We start from the raw sequence: 23590 nt of genomic DNA on the forward strand, positions 1-23590 counted from the left end.
ACATGCACCGGTAATAGTATGTCGTAAAAAACATTCAGAAGTGAAAGTTGATAATCTTTCCGTATTTTTATTTGCAATTTGTTTTTCTAACTGTCACTTAAACATTCCAGTTACAAGAAAGTAAGTAGATGAGATGATAAAATACATAAGTTACGAAAAGTTAACTGTAGATTGATAATTGCTACGAATTTGATCATTTGATGTTCAGAGTGTGCATGTTTGACCTTTTTAGTTTTTGACAGCATGATTTACAGACCGGTATCAAACACTGGCTTAGGTACAGACTGCAGGATTTTTAATTAAAAAAAAATGTTTGCAATGAATATTAAAATTTTCTATTTTCATACCACATACTTAACATTACAAGACTTGTCTTGAAATTTTTCTGATGAAATTATCAATATAAAGTACATAGCAATACCACCGCTAGAGCTACACAATACAACATCCATAGCTAACGTAATGGTACCCAAATTGCACCGAGTACCCAAATTGCACCTATTTAGCAAAACTAGCAGCGAAAATCTTACAAGATTTTCTAGAGACTAAACAATTTTTTTTTTTATGATTTGATACTAAGCACATCTTTCAACATAGGTAAAACTATTTAGATATGTTCAAAACGTTCACAGTATCTATCAACAGATGAAGTATTTACTGAAAAAGCAAAATGTACTGAAACGTCGCCATGCGACGTCATCAAAACGTCATCTTTTTAAAATGAGCAAATACAGGGATGATTCCAGGTGTTTTCAAATGGGTCCCTTGAACATCAAATTGGGAATTTTTATTCTAATTGGGAATTTTTTAAGCATAACATCTAAGACGAAATAACATTTTCCTGTAAAAACGGAAAATGTATATTATTAAGTTTAACCTGTACACTGATGTTCATGTAAGTTGTAACATTTTGAATGATTCTGGATGGGCTACTGTTATTACATGAATATCATTGAACATGATGCACTAGTCTATCATCTTAGCTATAGTTACCTAGGCCTATTACAAAAACATATATTCCAGCTAACATAAACCACTGACAAAAATCATTCATCAGGTATTTTTTCAACAGCAGGTCATTTCTATAAATTTACTTTGATTCAAATGGATTTCAAATTGAACTGGTAAATTGTCGAATTCAGATTACAAAAGTTCATATAATTAATTGATAAGATATTTAAAGCATTGAACCAGTGTTCTTTAAAATTATTTGGATCATCTTCAAAACTTTTGAAATAGTTCCATAATGATGACATCGTATTTCATGAATGGTCTATCATCAACATTATTTACAAAAAAACGCTCAAACTTTTGTCTTTTGAGGAAATAATTTCTTTTACAAAACAAGTTTTCATCATATTACATGTATATAACCGGCTCTGCTGGGCGATCTGCTTTTACGAGATCGGCGCCCATTAAAATTTATCCCTCAATGTTATATCAAAATTAGAATTTGCTCTCTGCCGAGGTCTGCTTTGACACCCATTTTTATCAACCTCCAGGGCGATCGGCTTTTACAAGATCGAATACTCCAATAACATATTAATCAATTGAATTCGGCTGCTAAAATTGTTTGCCACATGTTGACATAATTAAATCGTTGTTAATAAAATGCAATCATAAACAGCATTCTTATCCGGATTTTAACGTTTTGACAACAAACTATGGAAAATTATAGTTGCCTTAATCAGTGACAGAAACTTGTCCGGAAATATCGATTTTTATTTTATTTTCCTGCATTGGGAATTCATTTTCATGTACATTTTTTTGGGGCCGCTGGCCGATTTAAGGGCCGCTAAGCGGCCCTAAACTATATAGTGGAATCATCCCTGAAATACAATATGTTACAAGTATCCATTTAAAAAATAATGAAGAGTAAACATGGACTAATATCCAATTGTTCAAAATATTTAAAGAAATTAAACAAAAGCTCTGTTATTAGACTTTTGACTATGTGAATTTAAGCATGGAAGCAATTTGGGTACTCCTAATTATTTTTCTATGATTCCATATGGAATAAAAATCAAATTGGTGTACCTTTATAATAAAGAAGGATAGGGCTACAAAATAAACACAGAATGGACATTTTTGTTTTCATCATAAAAAAACGTAGATGAAAAAACTGTCAAAATAGGTGCAATTTGGGTACCGTCACGTTAGAGGACACACAACACTATTTCTTGTACCGTATGCCAGAACTTCAACATACAGGCATTCCTTCTTTCCAGACAGCATACAGATATGGCCTTCCACAACCTTTGGTGGATAGTACCTAACTAGATGCTTTAGTCTTTAGTATGCGTCATCTTGACACTGATTTTCTCATATGTACTTTGGTCACTTGCGCGTTTGAATACATTAATCACGTTTGTATTTTCTCTTTGTACTTTCACTTTAATTTAGGTAGGCGCTGTTGATACTGATTTATAAAAACAAATGATCAAATCTTCTAGTATCGTCTATAAACTCGGAAACTGCATATTGTATGTCTGCACTGGCTTCTGTGTTAAGTAATTCTTCTAGATCTAGATTAAGTGTTCCTGTTTTGAAATATATTGACTGGCGGAGTTTTTCTCTATCCAAACTGTAATTGTCACAAGATAATAAAAAATGTTCTACAGATTCTATTTCTCCGCAAGTACATTTGTTGTCTTCTACATGTCTGTTAATGAAATGTTGATACCCCTTTAGTTTGGAGTATCCTGATCTGAGACTGTTTAGCATGTTTAGTATATTGAAGTGTTTTTTTGATGGGAAGTTGAGTTTGATTCTTTTTGATGCATCTGGGTGATGATTAAAAAATCTTCTCCCAACCTCACTAGATTCCCATTGTGTCTTCCATTTTTTAATGACTGATGTTCTCGCCGCTTGTTTGATGTCTTGTTTTGTCGTGATTGAAGACATTTCCTCCCTATTATCTGCCTCTTTTGCCGCTGCTTTTGCCAGACGGTCAGCCTGTTCATTTCCCTCTATATCAGAGTGCCCCGGTGTCCAAATGATGTTGATACTAAAACCCTTTTGTTCCAATTTTATTTTCCTGTTTTTGATTTCTTGTATGGTTTTGTGATAGTTTTCTGATTTCCAATTTAAGGTTATAATGCCTATGGCGGATTGGCTGTCAGAGTATATGATAAGTTGTTTAACATTGCGGTAATTATAATTGTCTATTTTTTCCAGCACAAGTTTAATTGATCCTCTGTTTGATACAGGGTACTGTATTGTTTCCTCCTCTTCATTATTGTATATAATGGCTCCTGCACCACAAGGCCCAGGATTTCCCATGCATGAGCCATCTGTGAATGCCACTGTTGTATTTGGAGGAAGTTCTTCTAATTGTTGTTTTATAAGTATTTGTCCTTCAATGGCTTGTTCACTGGTTCTTGTTTTGGAACTTCCCAATGTGGTCCAGTACTCCGGTGCCCTTCTAATTGCACACATGCCACGACATTCATATTGCTGTTCAATATTATTTACTTCAATTGATGTTTCCTTCTTCATATCATCTGCCTGTAGTATCATTTTTCCAATTGGAGAGATGTAAGTTTCCGGATTAGATTCTGTTTTCCAGTTTTCTAGCTTTTTCTTAATTGGGACTGTTGTAAAAGATGAGGTAATTTTTGCCAATTCTCTAATTGCTATTTCTTCTCTTCTCAGTTCTAAAGGTAAGACTCCACCAATTATCTGAAGAACTTCAAGGCTGGAAGTTGAAGGCATATTAAGGCATAAGGCAAGGCCATGTCTTTGAACCTCATCCAACTTGTGTAGGTTTGTTGAATTTCCAATCTGCCAAACACAGCTTGCATATGTGATGGCTGAACAAACAAGACTTTGGTAAATTTCTATTAGTCTTTTTGTTGGAATATTAGCTATACCCTTAATTTCTCTAATTATTCCTAATGATCTTTTTGCTGTTTTCAGTACATTATCTATATGAGTATTGAAAGTCAGTTTTTGGTCAAGTGTAACTACAAGAATTTTAGGATTGTTGTTGTGTTTTAAAGTTCCATTACCAAGCTTAAGTAGAACGGATGTAGTATTTTGTATACTTTTACTGAAAATACAATATTCTGTTTTTTCTACACTCAATTTCATCCTCCATTTGTTGCTCCATTCATTCACCTTGTCAATATCTGTTTGAAGATCTTGTTGTAGAATATTGATGTCCTCACCTGTGTGCCATATGGTTGCATCATCTGCAAATTTACATTTCTGTGCCGTAGAAATTGCAATTGTGACAGTAGGGGGTACTGAGCTGTAGTATCCCTTAATCACACCATCAGACTGTTTTTAACTTGCACCTGTAAATATTTTCTTGCACCTTTGTTGTCACACTCAGCATGGGCAATAGTGCAATAATACTCAATTAGAGGACTGCACTGTATTGGAAGAAGAAGAAGAAGAAGTAAATTTTGTTTTATCATGTCTATAATGACTTTTTTTAATGTACTTTTGAGTATTGGTTAGGAATGTCTTCTTTGGCAAAGAAAGTTGAATCCAGAGGTTGCAGCTTTATCTGAGTATTTTCATAATAATAATGCAGAGAGCATCTACTACTCATGCTACTGGCACATACAAGTGAAATCAATCAATTCATTTGTAAAGTTAGATATTTTCGCCATGAAAGTATGTCCACCAGACACTATGTCACAGAATTATGTCCACTGTTATTATGAAATTTTGTCAGGATGATATCTTGTCCTCAGATGTGAAAAGTGTCCTTCAAAGAAAGGACCATATTTCATAGGCTAAGGGTTCCTTCATAGAATGGACAGTATCTCACATAAAACAGTGTCTACTCTCAATACCTATGTATAGGGGTTTTGTCTCTAATAAACATGATAAAACACATGTCATGTAAACTTTTAGTTTTTAAATCATACAAAATATCATCACCATGTGTAATTTAACATTAATTTTACAATAAAAACATGCACTTATACACACACAAACAGTAATAGAATTGAGAATGGAAATGGGGAATATGTCAGAGACAACAACCCAACTTAAAGGCAGTACATGTATAAAGCAGACAAAGGTGTTGTTCATGAAATGCATTTAAAAATATTTTGTTTAGAACAACAGAAACTCAGATATATATTTATACTATAAAATGAGAAGACCTCATTTTGTGTGTTGCTTCTCTTCCTTCCACAATGAATTAATCATCATGCTTTTGTGTCCTATAGGCATGATAGGTACAATGCATAGTCTCATTTATCATTTGTTTATCATCCTTGCTTATGATTATTCAGTTTGGGTTATTTTGGGAGGAAAATAAACATGATAAAGGTGTCCAGGTATTGTTTCTGTCATCAGACTAGACTTTAAGTACTTTGGGACGGTACAATTATTTTAGAGTTTTTCTGTATACTGTGATCACACATATAGTATAAATAAAGTGTATTTGCTATTTACTATCAGTTCCAGTACTGTTGTTTACTTTCACCATTTATAGTACAAAATGTATATATGTTCATAATATACAGAAAAACAACAAAAAATGGTCTTTGGAAAAAAGGGGAAGGGCTATAAAAAATAATTGTCCTGTTCTCAAGTACCTATATGACTTTTGAAACCTTTCCTGTAAATCTCCAGGTACAATTTTTTTACAAAAAAATATCCTTCAACAGTTTACATACGCTCTAAATGCGATTTCTTGGGTGTGTTCTACATGTTCTATTTAAATTGAAAAAAGAATATTAAGACATCATTAACCTCTAGATAATACAATGTATTATGCAGGTCATAGGTTAAAAAATGGTAAACAAGGCCTTAGGCAGCAACCATTTGATTTTCTGAGGGGGCTATGGATTTTTTCAGCCTTTGGCCAAAAATAATTTATTTTTTGGCGACAAGTTGAAAACATTTTTCTTTCAATTTTAGCATTGCATATAGCATTTTTTTGTATAGTGGCAGCTGAGGGTGAAACAAACATTTTTTTTCTCAAAGTAAAAAAAAAGTCAAAAACAAATTATTTTTTCTCCAAAAACTGGAAACAGATTTTTTTTCCAAAAAAAATCCATAGCCCCCCACCCCCCAGAAAATCAAATGGTTGTTGCCTTATAATTATTGTGAAGAATAAAATGATTAGAGAGACAAAGAGAGCTAACTAAATAATTCATGATCATTAACAACTCTTTACAGTCTACCTTGCACCTGTCATGAATATATTTCACACATATAGTGAATATAAGGCCTTTTTTGTTACATGATAAGAGGTAATCAGGTAATCAATGGATTATTTGGACTTGTCAATCAATAATATAGTTTCTGTTTTACAGGTACATTTTGGTCATCCTTATATTTTTTACAAATTAAAATAATCCTTCAAATTTCTTATTTTATCAAAAAATGTTTATATTGTATTTGATATACATGTAGCCTGTACACATGTACATTAGCCATGAAAACTGAGAATTAATAATAATACACATTGTACATCATTGTTCAAACAGTTATATATGGCTTAGTGCACATGTCAGAAATCTCCTTTTAGTTTTTAGTGTTTAAGCTCTCTTTAAGCATTTAGTATTAAGACAAATAATGGTCCAGATTCGTTCCATGACCATTATAATGAGCAATGTTATAGTTGTCACCCAGCTATTTACGTTTTTCTTGATACTATTATCAAATTGCAAACAACAACATATACAAAAACACGAAGTATAGACAAATGTGCATCAAAATCTAGACAAGATAAAGAGAAAGAACAGTTCCTAATGAAATTCAACAGTATTGTACGGGGGGTATATCCAGAGCCCATTACGTACGTTCTCTAGGACATAAATTCCAGACTAGAACGAACTTGTAACATTTGATTAAATCTTTGAGACATTTAGTGCTGTATTTTAATGGACATCATATATTTTATATTGTGCTATCTTGAGTCTATTAAAGTTTTTCCCTAAAATGCGTTAAAAATCAGGTGCTAAAATGGGTTCTACTTTGGCGCTAAAACGTCCGATTTTTTTCGCTCAAATGTCCTATCAATTGCGCTAAAATGTCCTCAGCCGATTAAATCAAACCGTTTGACAGTGAAAACAAAACTCTGGATTATCAATAACTTAGAATTTTCCCCTTGAATGGGAGTATCAAAGACACAGGTGTTTACAAGATGATAAATTTCACATCTTTTAATTTTTGTTGCAAGACAAATGTACATGCTGTGAAATACATATATAAAAAAGAAGATGTGGTATGATTGCCAATGAGACAACTATCCACAAAAGACCAAAATGACACAGACATTAACAACTATAGGTCACCGTACGGCCTTCAACAATGAGCAAAGCCCATACCAGTTCAGTGTTCTTCTATATATATAAAATTGAGAATGGAAATGGGGAATGTGTCAAAGAAATAACAACCCAATCAAAGAGCAGATAACATATATATATATATACAACTCGTCTAAACATCAACCCAACCATATTAGATCTGTAAATTTGCTTTCGCAAATTTTTTGTCCTTCCCTCGCCGGGATTCGAACCCATGCTACTGAGATATCGTGACACCAAATTACCTGCACTGTAGCTATCCCGCTAGACCACACGACCACTTGGACTAGCCATGTATCACCATCATTGCTGGTGATCCGATGGATAAATCTGTTGTAGAGTTGTCACTGACTCAGACGTACTTATATATGAACAAGTCTAAATTGAAAACAATGTTCAAACCTATGATTGCATTGGATATAAACAGCAACTTCTACACGTATGCATGTAACAAATTTCGTTGTAGTATATATCCTGACATAAGACATAAATTTTTCTAAACACATTGTTGTAAATGCTCTTTTGTTCCAACGTTGGAAAGTTCCGGGCAGAAAGAGCTAACTAGTCGAAAAGTTCCGGAGGAAATTATTAACTAGTTACTTTGTTCTACCTCTGGTTTAAAAGTTCCACCTGAACAAAGTGACTAGTTGAAAAGTTCAAACAGAAGATATCAACTAGTAAGAAAGTTCCTTTTTGCCAAATTAGACAAAACTGGAACTAACAAACTAGCCCAAAAGTTACAATGGAACTTATCAACCAGTCACAAAGTTCCATTTTGAGAATTGATGCAAAGACCCACATGAGGAGGGGGTATTCTTCCCTCTCTTGAGGGTACTATGAATACTAAATTTGCTGATAATGCAACTTATTACGTTTTATGTGAGCTATGAAATACAACTTAACTTTTGCTGGGGAAGTTTTTCTTCCCCCTCAGTACATCAAAATTTAAATACATTTTCATTATTTCCCCAAAAATAAAGTTCCATGCCCCTTTTTTCATATTTGTCCCCAAAAAAACCCCTTCAGTGCATTGGGTATTCTTGTAAATTAATGATTTGCTCTTATATATGTAACACTCCCAAACGTGTCCTTCCCCCCAAACGTGTCCGATTCCCCCAAACGTGTCTATTCTCCCCAAACGTGTCTATAATATTCAATGTTCCCCAAACGTGTCCGATTTCATAGCCCCAAACATGTCCAATAATATTGTTATTCGCCAAAACGTGTCCACTATTTAACGCCAGAACGTCTCACGTCTTTTAGCGCTAATACATGTATCTCCTAAATGAAACCGCTGATAACGTTTACGGCAATTCTATTGGTGATAAAGTTGTCATTTATTATCATTAGTTAGTGCAATGTCGGTTTATAATGATTATCATAATTCCAAATTTAATCTGTAATTGTGAATAAACTTTTGACTGAAATTGCTTATTGTCCAGTTGCAAGTATTTCTTACTCATTTAGAGCGAACATACAAATAATTCTAGAGTTGAATTAATCGTTAACTTTGTAAATTATTTTGTACTAATAAACTCCGATGATGCTTTATATATTTATCCGAATATTGCACGACAGGCTTTGAGCAGGATTTTTTTTCACTTTTGTCAACAGTTCTCAATTTGAATTATATGTATTTTCAAAGCTCATCAAATCATATACGGATAGTCAGGTTTTTAATAAATTTTAATAAATTTTAGGTTTCCACCATCACTAAAGATAAAATATTTAGAGCGAACATAGTTTTTCAAGTTTTAATGTTTTTACATTTGCTGATTAACTTTACACTGTTTATGGCGTATTTCCAGTTGCAAGTATTTCATGCATATTTAGAGAGAACATACAAGTTTAAATGTTTTTACATTAATTTTCTACTGTTTAAATTAACTTGAGACTGTTGATTGTGTATAATGTCCAGTTGCAAGTGTTTCATGCATATTTAGAGAGAACATAGGCTACAAGTTTTTTTTAAGTTTTTACATTTGTACTATATAAATTAACTTTAGACTGTTGATTGCGTATTGTCTAGATGCAAGTGTTTCATGCATATTATGACAGAACGTAAAAGTTTTAATGCGTAGAGAAAGGGACATTATTACCCGGTAACTATACAGTTTAACTGAACATGTGTGCTTACAATTTACATACGACATAGCCGGAATGACTCCCCCACTTTTACACAGTTTATACTGCTTGTTTATAAAAGTACTTACGTACCTTATCTATATTTTTAATGACATAGTAAAATTAGTATACGTTAATGAAATTGCAATAACCAAATAACGCTTGACATGGACACGTTTTGGGGATCGGACACGTTTGTGAGTTAGTTGAAAAATGGACACGTTTGGGCGTCTATATAAATGCCACCCTTTGGCGCCCTTTTGCAACTATACATGTTTTACAGTTCAGTGACGGTATGTGGACACGTTTGGGGGAATCGGACACGTTTGGGGGGAAGGACACGTTACTGATACTCATTCTTCCCCCTCTTTCTGCAAAAAGGACGAAATATGGTATATTCAGAATGATGTAACTAGTCGTTCTGTTCTGCCATTGTCCCTGGACTTTTCAACTGGCTACTTTTTTCCGGAACTTTTCTGCTGCACTGGGAATAAAACAACTAGTTGGAAAGTGACATAGTGGCTGTTACAATTGTTGCCTATTTATATAAAGAACTATTTTTCCCCGCAATTCTTAATCAAACTGTAAATTGCTGTTGCTTTTGGTGAATTAATTGATCTTGAAGATGAGATTCTTGCAACATTCTAGAGTATCTGAACTGAGTATTTCATTTTTATTATTTATATAATTTTAGTGTCTGATAGTGACCAAAATACTAATGCCATCACAGAGGAGCAAAGAAAACAACAGCTAGCAAAATTAAATTTGAATGTGGATGAATCTATAACTGCAAGTGACAGTCAAGACCATGTGTCTAATAAACAGGTCAATGGCTTTCCAGATAAAACTGGGGACACAAACATTCAAACAGGGGTAATAACAGACAGTGTATCAGAACAAACAAATAAAAGTGATTCCATAAATTCTAGTCGAGATAAAACTGACACCATTCAGAGTAAAAGTGTGCCTAATAAAATCGTAGAAGACATTGCCGATGACATATCGGATGGAATCGTGAAAGATTTTTCTAAAAATATAGCTACATATGTAACAGAGGTGTGTAAGTTTGACGAACAATACGAGAAAGAACAAATGAACGAATCGTCAGAAACTCAGGATAAAGATTCAGCTAGTTCAAATAGTGAAATAAATGAAAATTCTTCTGAGGAAAAAACAAATGAACCAAATTCAGAACAATCAGAAGGCGCTAAAGAAGAATCAAGTTCAGTTGAAGAGGAAAAAGAAACCACTCAACCAAATCCAGATATTATCAAGGAAAATGATGTAAACGATAAAACAAAAGAAAAAAAGAATGGCGAGGATAAAGATGGTTACTTAGACTTACTAGGAAATGGTTTATTAAAGAGAAAGGTAAAGATTCTTTTAATGATTAAACTTACTAAATACATGTATATAAAAATTATAAACTAGCTCACTTACATATATGCTACCAGGTGGCTGGTGCAAAGACGTTGCATTCCTCACTTTGCTCTACAATCATGTACCTACTGTCAAAAGCGATATCTAGTCGCCTGGGTGTTCACAATACGATATATAGTCGCCTGGGTGTTCACAATACATCAAGTAACTTTAAGTCGCTTTCATCATCAGCAATTTTTCATTTTTACCAAGTTAATGAACATGATGCATCGAAGGATCATTTTTTTTTTTATAAGTCATGTAAGTAAAAAAATTAAGAAACATAAATGATTTATTTGTTAAAAAAAAAAGAGGTAAATTTAATATATTACAGTGTGTGTTACTGACAGTTTAATGTATATTTTTGTTGCCAGGTAATTGAGGGAGAAGATGTTGAAGACATAAAGCCTTATCATGGAGATATAGTGACTATTAACACAAGTGGCAAGTTGGAAGATGGGACTGTTGTTGACACTTTAGAAGACCTGAGTTTTCCTGTTGGCGAAGGAGATGTTATACAGGGTATTGCCTTATAACACTGAAAAATAACTGTGTATAAAAAAACCCACAATATATCAGCTGTTCTGAGTCTACCCGGTAGATGGTCATTGAGAGGTTTTAAGCAATAACTTGAACAGCCTTTACCTTACATATTTTTCACTCCTGACAGTTTACCATTATTGTAGTGAACTTTTCAAACAAAAAATGTGAATGTGTCAAACAGACAACAAAAGAAACCCGACCAAAGAGTAAAAAAACACAGCGGAAGGCCAAATTCTACATCTAAACTTCTGAAGAATGAGTTGTTTGAAAATTATAACTTCAGCGCTGTTACTTATATGATATTTCATGAAAATAGAGATTTATTAAAAGAAATATGTCTATTTATTTCAGCATGGGATCTTGGTGTAATGACAACAAAAGTTGGACAGACAATTGAATTAACTACTGATGCAAAATATGCTTATGGAGAACTAGGAAGGTATACAGGAGATAAGCACTTTAAATTTTTTGCTGGCTGTTTTATTTATCTTTTTACATTTTTTGCTGGCTGTTTTATTTATCTTTTTACATTTTACATGCATGGATATGTATTAGAAACCATGTTTATATAGCTCACCTTACTTCAAGTTTAACACCTAATGTGCATGGTTTCACTTTTGCAATTAACTTTTGCTTCCTTGCTCACAATTAAAACTACACACCTCACATCAAAGCAACAACATTCCATTTATTTCAATCCTGAAATGAAGACTTTACAATTTCCAATTAGACAGATCTTTAAAAAATATTGATTCTATGTGTTCTTAAAAGGTAAAATGTCTATTTAATTTCTATCTGATATACATGCTATATAAGTTGAGGGATCTATCAAAAGATATAAGAAGATGTGTTATGAGTGCCAATGAGACTCTCTCATCCAAGTCACAATTTGTAAAAGTAAACCATTAAAGGTCAAAGTACAGTCTTAAACACAGAGCCTTGGTTCAATCGAACAGCAAGCTATAAAGGGGCCCAAAAATGACATGTCATTTCAGCCTTACCGTACAAAATTAATTTTTCCAAAAAAATTGCTAATGCTGTTTGCAAATGTCCTCTATTTTCAGCCTTTGAAAAATAGTGTCTTTCATAAACTATTAAGGGTCCACAAATTCTGAACACTATCATGATGAAACCTAAAATTTATCTAACAAGTTATCTACACAAATGAATCAAGGCAATCAAGATTAATCAGCAATAAGACAGGAACCTGAAAACTTCATCAAATAAAAAAAAGAGACATCTATTATCTACAGGCATATAGTGTTAAAAGACTACCGCTCCAAAAAATATAACCAAAGTAAAATGACAGGTCAATATGCATGATATGATAAACTACATAGTATGCAAAACTTTCTACAAAATGTGGTGGTTTAAAAAGTTAACACTTCACAGGGTTTATTTAAGTTTATAGTTTAATAGACCTTATCAATGATATTATATCTGTTCCTATATAATTATTTTACCATGTTTATTGTCATTTGCTATCAATTCCAGGAAACCAGACATTCCTCCAAATGCTACAATTACATACATGATTAAGTTAACTAAGAAGGAAGAGGCTCCTGATATAAATAAACTAGATGTGGATGAGAGATTTAATATGGCGTAAGTCTTTTTAAAATTGGCAAATCAAATATTTTATTCATATCTTGATTGCATACTGTTATGATATTCTTTATTTGTACAAGTGATGACGGCAGCTAATTTAGTATTAAGCTATGTATCACTTAATCCTAGGATAATTGTTGTGACTGTAGAGACACAAATACACCCCTGTACTAAGGAATTGGTTATCCTTCAATAAAGCACTGGCGGACACATTTGGCTTTAAATCAGTCCCCACAAAGGAAGAATTCAAGGTCACAAATATCTTTATTTAAACATGTTCAAAATAAAACAACAATTTTTCCTGAAACAGGCAATTTACTTGACATATCAACGATTACGTTTCCCAATTGACACTGAACATTTGAGTTTGACGATTAGCTCAACAATTTCATTGACAATGTCTTTCCCTTTCTGATTTAATTTTTTAAACAACAAATCGAATGTGTATGTAGTCTGCATACTCAGTATGGTGTGTGGCCTCAGTGCTTTGGAAATTTCTCAATCAATGGGGACATATAGTAGGATAATTTTGGATGCTAAAAAAATATGGATGCAGGTATTGCTATAGTATATACTAGGAAATATTTTTTCTTGTAGGGAAAAGAAAAGAGAAAGAGGCAATGAAGTTTTTGGAAGAAATGATTATGCAGGTGCAATTAATTCATACAATAAGTAAGTTATATAAAGTTAACATTATGTAAACAATATAGTCGCCTATGAATGAAAATAGTTTGAATATATAAGTTAATCTCATGCAATTATTTTGTATCAATGGTTTTGATTGGATAACAACAAGTGTAAAATCCTATATCAACCTGTCTGTAGCTAAGGGAATTCTGGAAATGTATTATTTCTACAACAATAAAAAATACCTCACATTCTTCTTTTTAACTAATTTTGTTACATTCCGGGGGAACAGGAAAATCCCTAGTGTTTACATTTAAAGCAGAAAGCATAAATATGACGTGAACTTGTTAAGTTGCTATTTAAGAAGATAACAACATTTAGTGGAATTCTTGTTTTAGGAAATTTTACACAGAAATAATGATTAAAATAGACACTTATTCTGCATTAAAACAGAGATTACCATATTGTATTTGAAGTTTGGCCTACTAATTTCTTAGTTTAACAACTGTCTGTTTATCAGCTCTGCTTAATGTGACTAGATTTACTCAGTTTGCACCAGTAAAACCCACATTTTATGTAGGCCAATTATGATTTTCAAGATTTTTTTTAATACATCAAATAAAGTCAATTTATAAGTGAAAGTTAAAAAAAAACCCACACAAATGTGATCTTAAATTAAAATGATATTTTTTCTGAGGTAAAAAAAAATAATAACAAAATAGCAAGCATATATAAAAACTATCAGAAAATATTCTTAGCTTTTATGAAGACTTTTGATTTTTTATAACAGGGCAATAAAGATTTTGGAATCTGGTTCATTACAAGGTACCCCTACAAAACTCCAAGACCTAGCAGACTGTAGATTAAAGTGTTGTAATAACATGGCAGCCTGCCAACTCAAGGTAACATATAACAGTCTGTCCATTATGTGAAAAATTGTTTAAATTAAACACAGCAAATATTTACTATAAGTATGGTCATATAAGAAAAATGTATTATCTACCTTAATGTACAACTTCTGACATATATGTTCTTTATAATCAGCTCATCAAATGTATTTAAGGTTATAATTCATTTGTAAAAGAATAAAATTATTATACATCAGAATTACCTGGAGGTTAAGAATTGTCAAGCAGAAAAAGCTAAAATTACAGTTTGAAATGTTTTTTTAAATTTTGTTTATTGTTTTTCAATAGTCATGCCAAATATGGCATATGAACAAAGTCATTTATAAGTTTGCCATCTGATTGGCAATAATAACACATCTCTTTATTTTTAACAGGATTTTTGTGACAAAAATGTCGGTTATTGATTTGGGGATGTACGGCGGGCGGCAATCAAATGTTGTCCGTGCATTAACTCGTGAACCGTTCAACCAAAGCTTTTAAAATTTTAATATGTTGTTACTGACAACTAAATGAAGGTCAAGTTTAATAATGGCGATTTTGACTTTTACCGTTCTGGAGTAATGGTTCTTGAAAGATTGAAAAATGGAGTTTCCAGTCGTGTCCTTGCATTTTCTCATGAACCATTCAACCAAAGCTTTTGAAATTTTTATATGTTGTTACTGATAACAAATTAGAGGTCAAGTTCAATAATGACGATTTTGACTTTTACCGTTCAGGAGTTATGGTTCTTGAAAGATTGTGAAATGGCGTTTCCATTCACGTTGTTGCATTTACTCATGAACCATTCAATCTAAGCTTTTCAAATTTTAAGATGTTGATACTGATGACAAAATGGAGGTCAAATTTGATATTGACGATTTTCACTTTCACCATTCATCAGTAATGGTTCTTGTGGTATTGCCAGGACACAAATAAATATTAATAAATCCGGTTTGCTGTCGTTGTGACAGCCTCTTGTTTATAATTTCTTTGAGACAAAAAACCCAACAACACATATTCTTTGGGTTATTATTTTTTACAGTATCATGTGATTACATCTTTTATAGATTTAAGATATTTTGTATACAATTGTCGTCACATTTTTACTGTCAGAGTTCAATTGTGTTGTCTGGATGCATATATTTCAAGTATATTGAAAGTTATCTTTGATACCATTTGTTTTGTAGGTAGAAGCGTATGATGCAGCAATGAAATCCTGTCAGGCAGTGTTAGATTTACAGCCGGAAAATGTCAAAGCTCTTTTCCGACTTGGAAAGGTAATCAGAGTTAATGTCCAATTCATAACAGTATTATTTTAGAAATATTTTACTGATGTTTAAAGTCATAAATAAAAGGAGATGTAGGTTATACAACAATGAGACAGTAAATCTAATGATTTTCCTAATCTAGACAAATCTAAATTTGATTTAAACAGAGACAGCAACAACTTGCCATAGTTTCCACTTGACAAAAACAATTCAATCATTAGGAAAGACAAAAAAATGTTCTCAAAATTCATTCTGTTCACATAATTATTACAGATGGAGGACATATAAAGTATGATACAAAAAAATAATTCACATAATATCTTTTTAAAGTCAACGTTACTCATAAGGAACGTATGATTGTCATTTAATTATTTACATTACAGGCCCATACAGCAAAAGGTAATACAAAAGAAGGGATCCAGTATTTACAGAAAGCCTTTAGACTAGAGCCAGAATCTAAGGTAACCCACCTATCTACACATACTTTTATCAGTGCATGGGAATAGATTGTGGGAGGTTTGTTATTGTACTATAATTTAATTTTGGATGTTACATGTCTTCTGATTGGCTGACGTTATTTTGCTATCAGCCCATAGACATAATTTAGTCATGTGACCGTGACGTCATCAACGTTTTTTCATGGTTTTCTACGGTTTAAAATGGAATTTAGAATTTAATTATAAGAAATGACTGTAATATTTTTTCTGTCTATTCGAAATAACATAAAAAATGTGGTGCACACTGTTAAATAACCCCCTACGCACGTTTCTGATTGTACTGTTACAATAGAAATTTGAGAGATTTCTGCTAGTTACTGTAACATAATAAATTTAGGATGTTTCTAATTGTATCAATAATACTAAAATAACGAGGTCCAATTTGTCAGCCGTCATGGGGTAAAAACGAAAAATCAAAGAATTCAACTTTATATATAGCTAATATTGGACAATGGTGTTGATTAAAAATTATACCACTCCAGATTCTTTTGCTTTTCCAATAATTAATATTGCCAATAATTAGCAAGTTCTGGGTCGAATCCGATACTGATACCAATAGTATATTTACATGTTACCAATACCTTATCTGTACGTTCCGCATCTGACAGGCGCACCACCAAACGGTGTATTTAGGATTTGCTATATACACAGGTCATAATCACAGGGATGACATTACTAAATTCTATCATTGTCGCATTGTTTCCTATTGTAGTATTTTAATCAGTATGACTGTAAAAGATGACAAAACGAATACTAAAAATCTAGACTTAAAATAAGGCGTATAGGTACAGTTTCCAATTTGATAGCAGGCATGACGCCAAACAGAGAAACAAAGAATTTAACTTTATTTGAATAAAAAATTACTCCATTACAGGCCCTATTGTTTTTCAAATAATGAATATTACAAATAACTGAATGTCAACGGTTTCAAACAGAAAGTTTTTGAAAGTAGAGAAAATTGTGCATCTTATAATCAGCATGACTTTATCAGATGACAATATGAATACTAAATATCCAGGCTGAAATAAGTCTTACACATAGTTATACACTTTAATTCAGTCACGGACCAGCGATTTCACGGGTGTGTTCTAGTTGAATATAAGAATTGAGGAGATTTCTGTTGTACTGTAACATAGAAAATTTATAGTTTTGTTAATACTTGTTATTAATTTATTAAAGGAGAAATAAACATTTACATTGCCTACAATCATAATGAAATTAATGTATATTCCCAAGTTCCATATTCTAGTTGGCTATTTTGATTTGTTTAAATTGATGATGAAATTATGTCTATGTGAAATTACTTTCATACTTGATTTTAAATATGTTCTTTTTCCTATTATTTGAGACAACAAAATAAAAATTAATTGTTTCCTTTTTTAAAAAAAATAAAAGTAATGCCAAAGAGAATTAGATATTTTGAGGAGTAGTTGTTACCCTCAAGTATTCAGTTTGTAAAATCAATTGTTTTATGATTTTTTTTCAATAAAAAATAATAGCCTTAATAAAAAGAGTAAAGATGTAATATTGTTTTAAGATTAGTTGTAGATCAACTAGATGCACTGAGACATGTTTATGAAGAAAGAAATTTTATCTATCATACTTATAAACAAGAACATTCATTTTTTTATAGGTTATTAAACAAGAAATCAAGAAATTATCTCAGAAAATCAGTAAAGAAACAGAGTTAGAGAAAAATATGTATAAAAAAATGTTAGGGACAAAAACAACAGCAGCAGCAGCAGCATCAGCCACAACCACCACACATCAGGTTAATATATTTATTATTCATTTTATCTTGTATGTAATGCTTAACAGTCAAAGGTTTGCTATTTATAATTTACACTGGGTTGTCTTTAGTTAAAATATTATGACCAATATAAAAAAATAAGAGCATGTGTGTATGATTGCCAATGAAACAAATCCCCACCACATTCTCAATGAGGTAGAAATAAGAAGTGAAAGGGCATTGTAGGACCTTAAACAATGAGTACACTGCACAGCAAGCTATTCAAGGCCCCAAAATGACAGATATGAATGTTAACAAATTGTCTTATATTGTTTTAAAGTGGGGGTAAATTTTTTTATAGCTGTCCTTAATCATCTTAATGCATTGAAAAAATACATTGATCAATGGTCAAAATGAAAAATAATTAAAAGAACTTACTAGGGATATGAAAAAATAATATGTTTAAGTCTTTTTATACGACCACAAAATTTTTTTTTGGATCGTATAATGATGGTATGATGTTGTCATCTGCGTCGTCCATTGACACATTTGGTTTTCCAGACAATAACTTAAGTTTAAGTGAATGGCTCCCTACCACAAAAGGAAGGTTGGGATTGATTTGGGGGATGATGGTTCAAATCTATTTTGGATTTAGGGGCTCAAAATGGGCCCAAAACAATAATTTTTCTACTTTCAGGATATCAACTTGTGTTTAAGTATTTCAATTGCTCTCAAATTATACCACAATGTTTATTACCTCAGGTAGAAGGTTTGGATTGCTTTTGGGGGTTATGGTCTCAAAGGTTTAGAAATTAGGGGCCAAAAAAGGGGCCAACATAAGCATTTTTGTAGTTTTCAGTCAATAACTGGTGTTTAAGTGTATGAATCTCTCTGAAATTATACAACAAGTTTTCATACTAAAAAGGGATGGTTATTGGGATTATGGCTCAAATCATTTAGCAATTAGGGGTAAAAAAGGGGTTAAACAAGGGTTTTTCTCTTAAAAAGCACAATTTAGACAATTTAAAAGCAGTGTAAGGGAGGTAAGCCAATTCCATTTAAAGAATACTGTTAATTATGTGTGATTACCTCCCTTACACTGCTTGAAAATTATGTATTAAGAAATGCTGATTAGCTGTAAATTTATGTTTAGACATTTTAGAAGTTATTATTAATTAATATTAATTATAACCATGACTGTTTGTCATTTTAATTTTAATATTTTATGATGTATTTAAATGAGTAGTTATTGTTGCAAACTCTTTTTGAGGGGATTAATATTCAACAGCATAGTTTATATATATATTACTCAATAGCAAAACATTTTTTAAGTTCATTAGACCACATTCATTCTGTGTCAGAAACCTATGCTGTGTCAACTATTTAATCACAATCCAAATTCAGAGCTGTATCAAGCTTGAATGTTGTGTCCATACTTGCCCCAAATGTTCAGGGTTTAACCTCTGCGGTCGTATAAAGCTGCGCCCTGCAGAGCACTTGGTTTTTATATAAATTCAAAATGTTTTTGTAAGTCCACCTTCTATTTATGTCCAGCAGTAATAAAGTGTGAATGTCTAATTCCTATACTAAAAGTATTTGCAAAAACAAAATATTAGTACAAAAATTATCACAATTAAAAAAAATCTTGATAATCTTAAGTACATTATTTACTTGTATTCCTGTTATGAGGATTCGTTTTTGTTTCAGAAATCTTGGAAGTGGGCAGTGTTAGGTGGAGGAGTAGCGGCTGTGGTGGCAGCAGGACTGGCGGCATACAGATATGGACATCACTAATGATCACTTCATTAAGCATCTCAAATCTCTCAAATCTTTATCTCTGACAGTCATTGGTTTTTTTAGATATCATTTTTTTCAAACATTTTGAAGACAAATGAGGCACTTAGTTTTCAGGCATTCTCTCATCTTGAATCTTCTATTGGACCTCATTTTTTTGTGGTTGTGAATAAAAAAGTGTTGGTTATTAGAATGTTAATGAGGGCCTTTACAGAATATGACACCTTTACTGTACACTATGTAGTTTTCAGTGTGATGTATACAAAAACAGGCAAAGAACCATAATTACTGAGGAAGGTTTTTTTTTGTAGTAATTCTTCTTCACATAATAATACTTGACCTATAATATTGGGATTTAAAAGAAAGTGGCATTTGTTATCTAGTTTATGTTAAGGACTAAGGAGTCATATAAATTTATATTTTATCTTTCTTTTAAAAATCTGTAAGGCAAATGAAAAAAAAAATGTCCTATATAATAGTTGCCAATATACAGGATGTTTGGATAAACACTTTATTGTACCCATAATCCATAAATATTAACAATATTTCAATCGTAAAGTGGAGACAGTCTGTAAAACCTTGAGATCATTTGGGGCCAAATTTATATGCATTACTTCTTTTTTGAAGAACAGTATGTTACAATTTAAGATTTTTATCTGATGTGCAAATGTTTCATGTTGGAATCATTTTTTTTGTTATATTTTAAAGCATTTGTTTTTTTAGTAGATGTTTGAAAACTAACAGTATATAAGGAAATCCTTAAATATATTTACATATTTTATAAAAATTCACTGTGAAATACCAATAATACCTTTACCTTTAATATATTTGACTTTCATGTCATCTATTTATAGTGTGAAGGAAGAAAAACATCTATTAAAATAATACCATCTGTATGTGGAAAATTTGGTAAGGGGTTCAGTTTTTACTTTTATCTCTCTTTGTGTATTTTTATACTTCGAGATGATCAAAATCAAAGACAAATAATGCCTGAACATATTAAACCTCACAGAACAGGTTTTACATTATTTATCATAATATTCTAAAAACACCAAAATAAACCACATAACAGTAGTCTTTAATCATTTTGATAAGAAATTGTTTTCAGAGAATAGGTTGATGGCCTGAAAGCTTAACTTCATTACTTTTATCATTAATTTTAATAATTTAGTACTTTTGATAAACAGATTTGAAGAACAAGATAAAAACTTTCATTTCTTTGATCTTCAACTCTTTATCCAGCATATGATTGCACCTTTTATAGATATTCTCATCTTGTTAAATGAACTCTTTAAGGATGTCTCTTAAAGTGTTGAATAAGCTTGACATCTTTATTATTCAGTATCAAAACTCTATTGATATGAATATAGAATTATACCAATTATAAGGGAGATAACTCAAGATTGCAATTAAAAATAATTTTACCCATAAAAAATTGACTCCTATTAACTTATTCCTGTCTTTCTTTAATGTGACTTGTTGATTATTTTATGACTTTTTGCTGTGCTAGAACATTAATTTCAGATTGACAATTGCTAGAACTTATTTTATTATTTGAGTCTATTTTGCATGTTACATGATATCTTTTTTATTCTTTTTTCTAAGTTAATAAAGATTGTTGACAAGAAGCTTTTAGAAAATGACTCAAATAAATATGGACAGTTGTTTTACCATTGTAAGAAAAATGAAGTCTGTACTATATATTTCATGTTGTTTGTTTCCTCTTCTAGTAATGAATGAATTAGTGTCATGCATAATAATGAAAGTTATACATTTCAGCAATAATATCTTTAATATATTGTTTAATATGTGATTAATTCAACTATTAAAATTATCATGATTTTGTAAAGATGTATGTGAATACAAAGCAAAATAAAATAAATCAGAAAATAAACCTAATTTTGATGTAGATTGTAGTTAGTTGTATTTTTGTATTTGTTCTCTTCAAAATCTAAAAAGTTGAAAGATTTTCATTTCTTCAAAATGTTTGATAGCATTACAAAAAGTCTGGTAATCTCACAAAGAATCAAAGTTGAACTTCAATTACACTACAGAATTGGTATTACTGAATATAAAAGATTTAGGGTACATGTGTTTAAGACATTAACTCAATATGAATTAAAAGTAAATCACAGGTCTAGGAGAGGTCCTCAATGAGCAACAGTTGTTGATACCAGATAGCAAACTCTAATTATTACCCTGTTTTCCATATAACCAAGTGTCCCTTTTATTTTCTTGATCAAGTAAGTGGTCATTCAGTTGGTAGCTGCATTTTGTGTGGGTTAATTAAATAACATGGTCCAAGTAGACGAATGGTGAGGTTTGTGGGCTTGTAAAACTGGCTTTACTACACCACTCTGGTATTATAATACCTTTACCATAGATCTGTCTTTCATTGATTGTCTCAGTTTGTATGTCTTCTTTCTCAATGGAGTATTTTATTGATGGTAGGGTATGGTAAAGGTGTCCAATATTTTTGTGATTCCTGGTTTCCTTTTTGTCGAGCCTTCAACTTAAGTCGAAAAAGCGAGACATAGCGATCCTACATTCCGTCGTCGTCGGCGGCGTCCACAAATATTCACTCTGTGGTTAAAGTTTTTGAAATTTTAATAACTTTCTTAAACTATCCTTGAATTGTACGAAACTTGGCCAGAAGCTTGTTTATGATCAGGAGATAGTATCCAGAAGTAAATTTTGTAAAAATAAAATTCCATTTTTTCCGTATTTTACTTATAAATGGACTTAGTTTTTCTGCCAGGAAACATTACATTCACTCTGTGGTTAAAGTTTTTAAAATTTTAATAACTTTCTTAAACTATCCTTGAATTGTACGAAACTTGGCCAGAAGCTTGTTTATGATCAGGAGATAGTATCCAGATGTAAATTTTGTAAAAATAAAATTCCATTTTTTCCGTATTTTACTTATAAATGGACTTAGTTTTTCTTCCAGCTAACATTACATACAGTCTGCAGTTAAAGTATTTAAAACATTTTTAAGATTCTTAAACTAGCCTGGATTTTTACCAAACTTGGACAGAAGCTTCTGACAATCAAAAGATAGTATCGAGAGGAATAATTTTATTGATTTTTTTCATTATTTTTGATGAGTGTGTGATTAACAGCAAAAGTAGGCGAGACACTGGGTTCCGCGGAACCCTTACAAATTTTTATGTGTTAAGAAACAGTTGGGTGCTAATAGAATTTCAAGAATATTCTGCTTCATGACCAGCTACACAACTTTTTTAGAAGCTAATTGTATGTGTTTCAATATTTTTTGCTATAAAACTACAACAACCAGATATAGTATAAATTAACCAGGGTCTTCAATCTATTGGCTATCAAGTAAGTTTTGTAAATTGAAACCATAATGAGGCTTATATTTTGTATCAATATATATAATATTTCCAACACTCAAAATCAAGGCAATACATCACGATTAATTGTATCTGATCAGCCTAAATAGTGTTAAATTATAAAAAAAAAAAAAAACCCATACAAATATATGACCGATGATATTACATAAAAGCTAGCATGGTTTTAGCTTCAATTCCTGGTCATTGTGACAGAAACAAAATTTACAGTTTGGACAGGTCTGCACTATCTCCAGGCCTTTCATGTATTAGAAAAAGTGTGGTTATTTTGCTAAAGAAAACATGAAAACATGGGGCCTTTTATAGCTGACTATGCGGTATGGGCTTTGCTCATTGTTGAAGGCCGTACAGTGACCTATAGTTGTTAATGTCTGTGTCATTTTGGTCTTTTGTGGATAGTTGTCTCATTGGCAATCATACCACATCTTCTTTTTTATATGATACAT

At 31.7% G+C, this 23590-nt stretch overlaps 1 protein-coding gene across 3 annotated transcripts; it reads left to right on the top strand.

Moving 5' to 3' along the window:
* Positions 1–15: 15 nt before the first annotated feature.
* LOC143073477 (peptidyl-prolyl cis-trans isomerase FKBP8-like) lies at positions 16–21682 on the top strand. 3 transcript variants are annotated; one of them, XM_076249054.1, is made up of 11 exons: positions 16–120; positions 10096–10772; positions 11195–11342; positions 11715–11802; positions 12858–12968; positions 13569–13643; positions 14389–14500; positions 15673–15762; positions 16137–16214; positions 17884–18021; positions 19687–21682. In XM_076249054.1, coding segments are annotated over exons 1-11 (1605 nt in total). In that variant the 5' UTR covers positions 16–119; the 3' UTR covers positions 19774–21682. The 3 variants fall into 3 exon arrangements, with proteins under 3 accessions (XP_076105169.1, XP_076105171.1, XP_076105170.1); XM_076249055.1 differs by lacking the exon at positions 16–120; XM_076249056.1 differs by lacking the exons at positions 13569–13643; positions 14389–14500; positions 15673–15762; ... (1 more) ...; positions 17884–18021; positions 19687–21682 and having other exon boundaries at positions 12858–12972.
* Positions 21683–23590: the final 1908 nt, after the last annotated feature.

The sequence above is a fragment of the Mytilus galloprovincialis genome, chromosome 4, assembly GCF_965363235.1.
Source record: "Mytilus galloprovincialis chromosome 4, xbMytGall1.hap1.1, whole genome shotgun sequence".
Classification (NCBI taxonomy): Eukaryota; Metazoa; Mollusca; class Bivalvia; order Mytilida; family Mytilidae; genus Mytilus; species Mytilus galloprovincialis.

Bases quoted from the DNA above. Each gene is read 5' to 3' on its own strand.
- LOC143073477 (XM_076249054.1), top strand. The intron at 11,803-12,857 runs GTATACAGGAGA...TATCAATTCCAG, and splicing joins GCTTATGGAGAACTAGGAAG to GAAACCAGACATTCCTCCAA. The intron at 15,763-16,136 runs GTAATCAGAGTT...TTTACATTACAG, and splicing joins CTCTTTTCCGACTTGGAAAG to GCCCATACAGCAAAAGGTAA.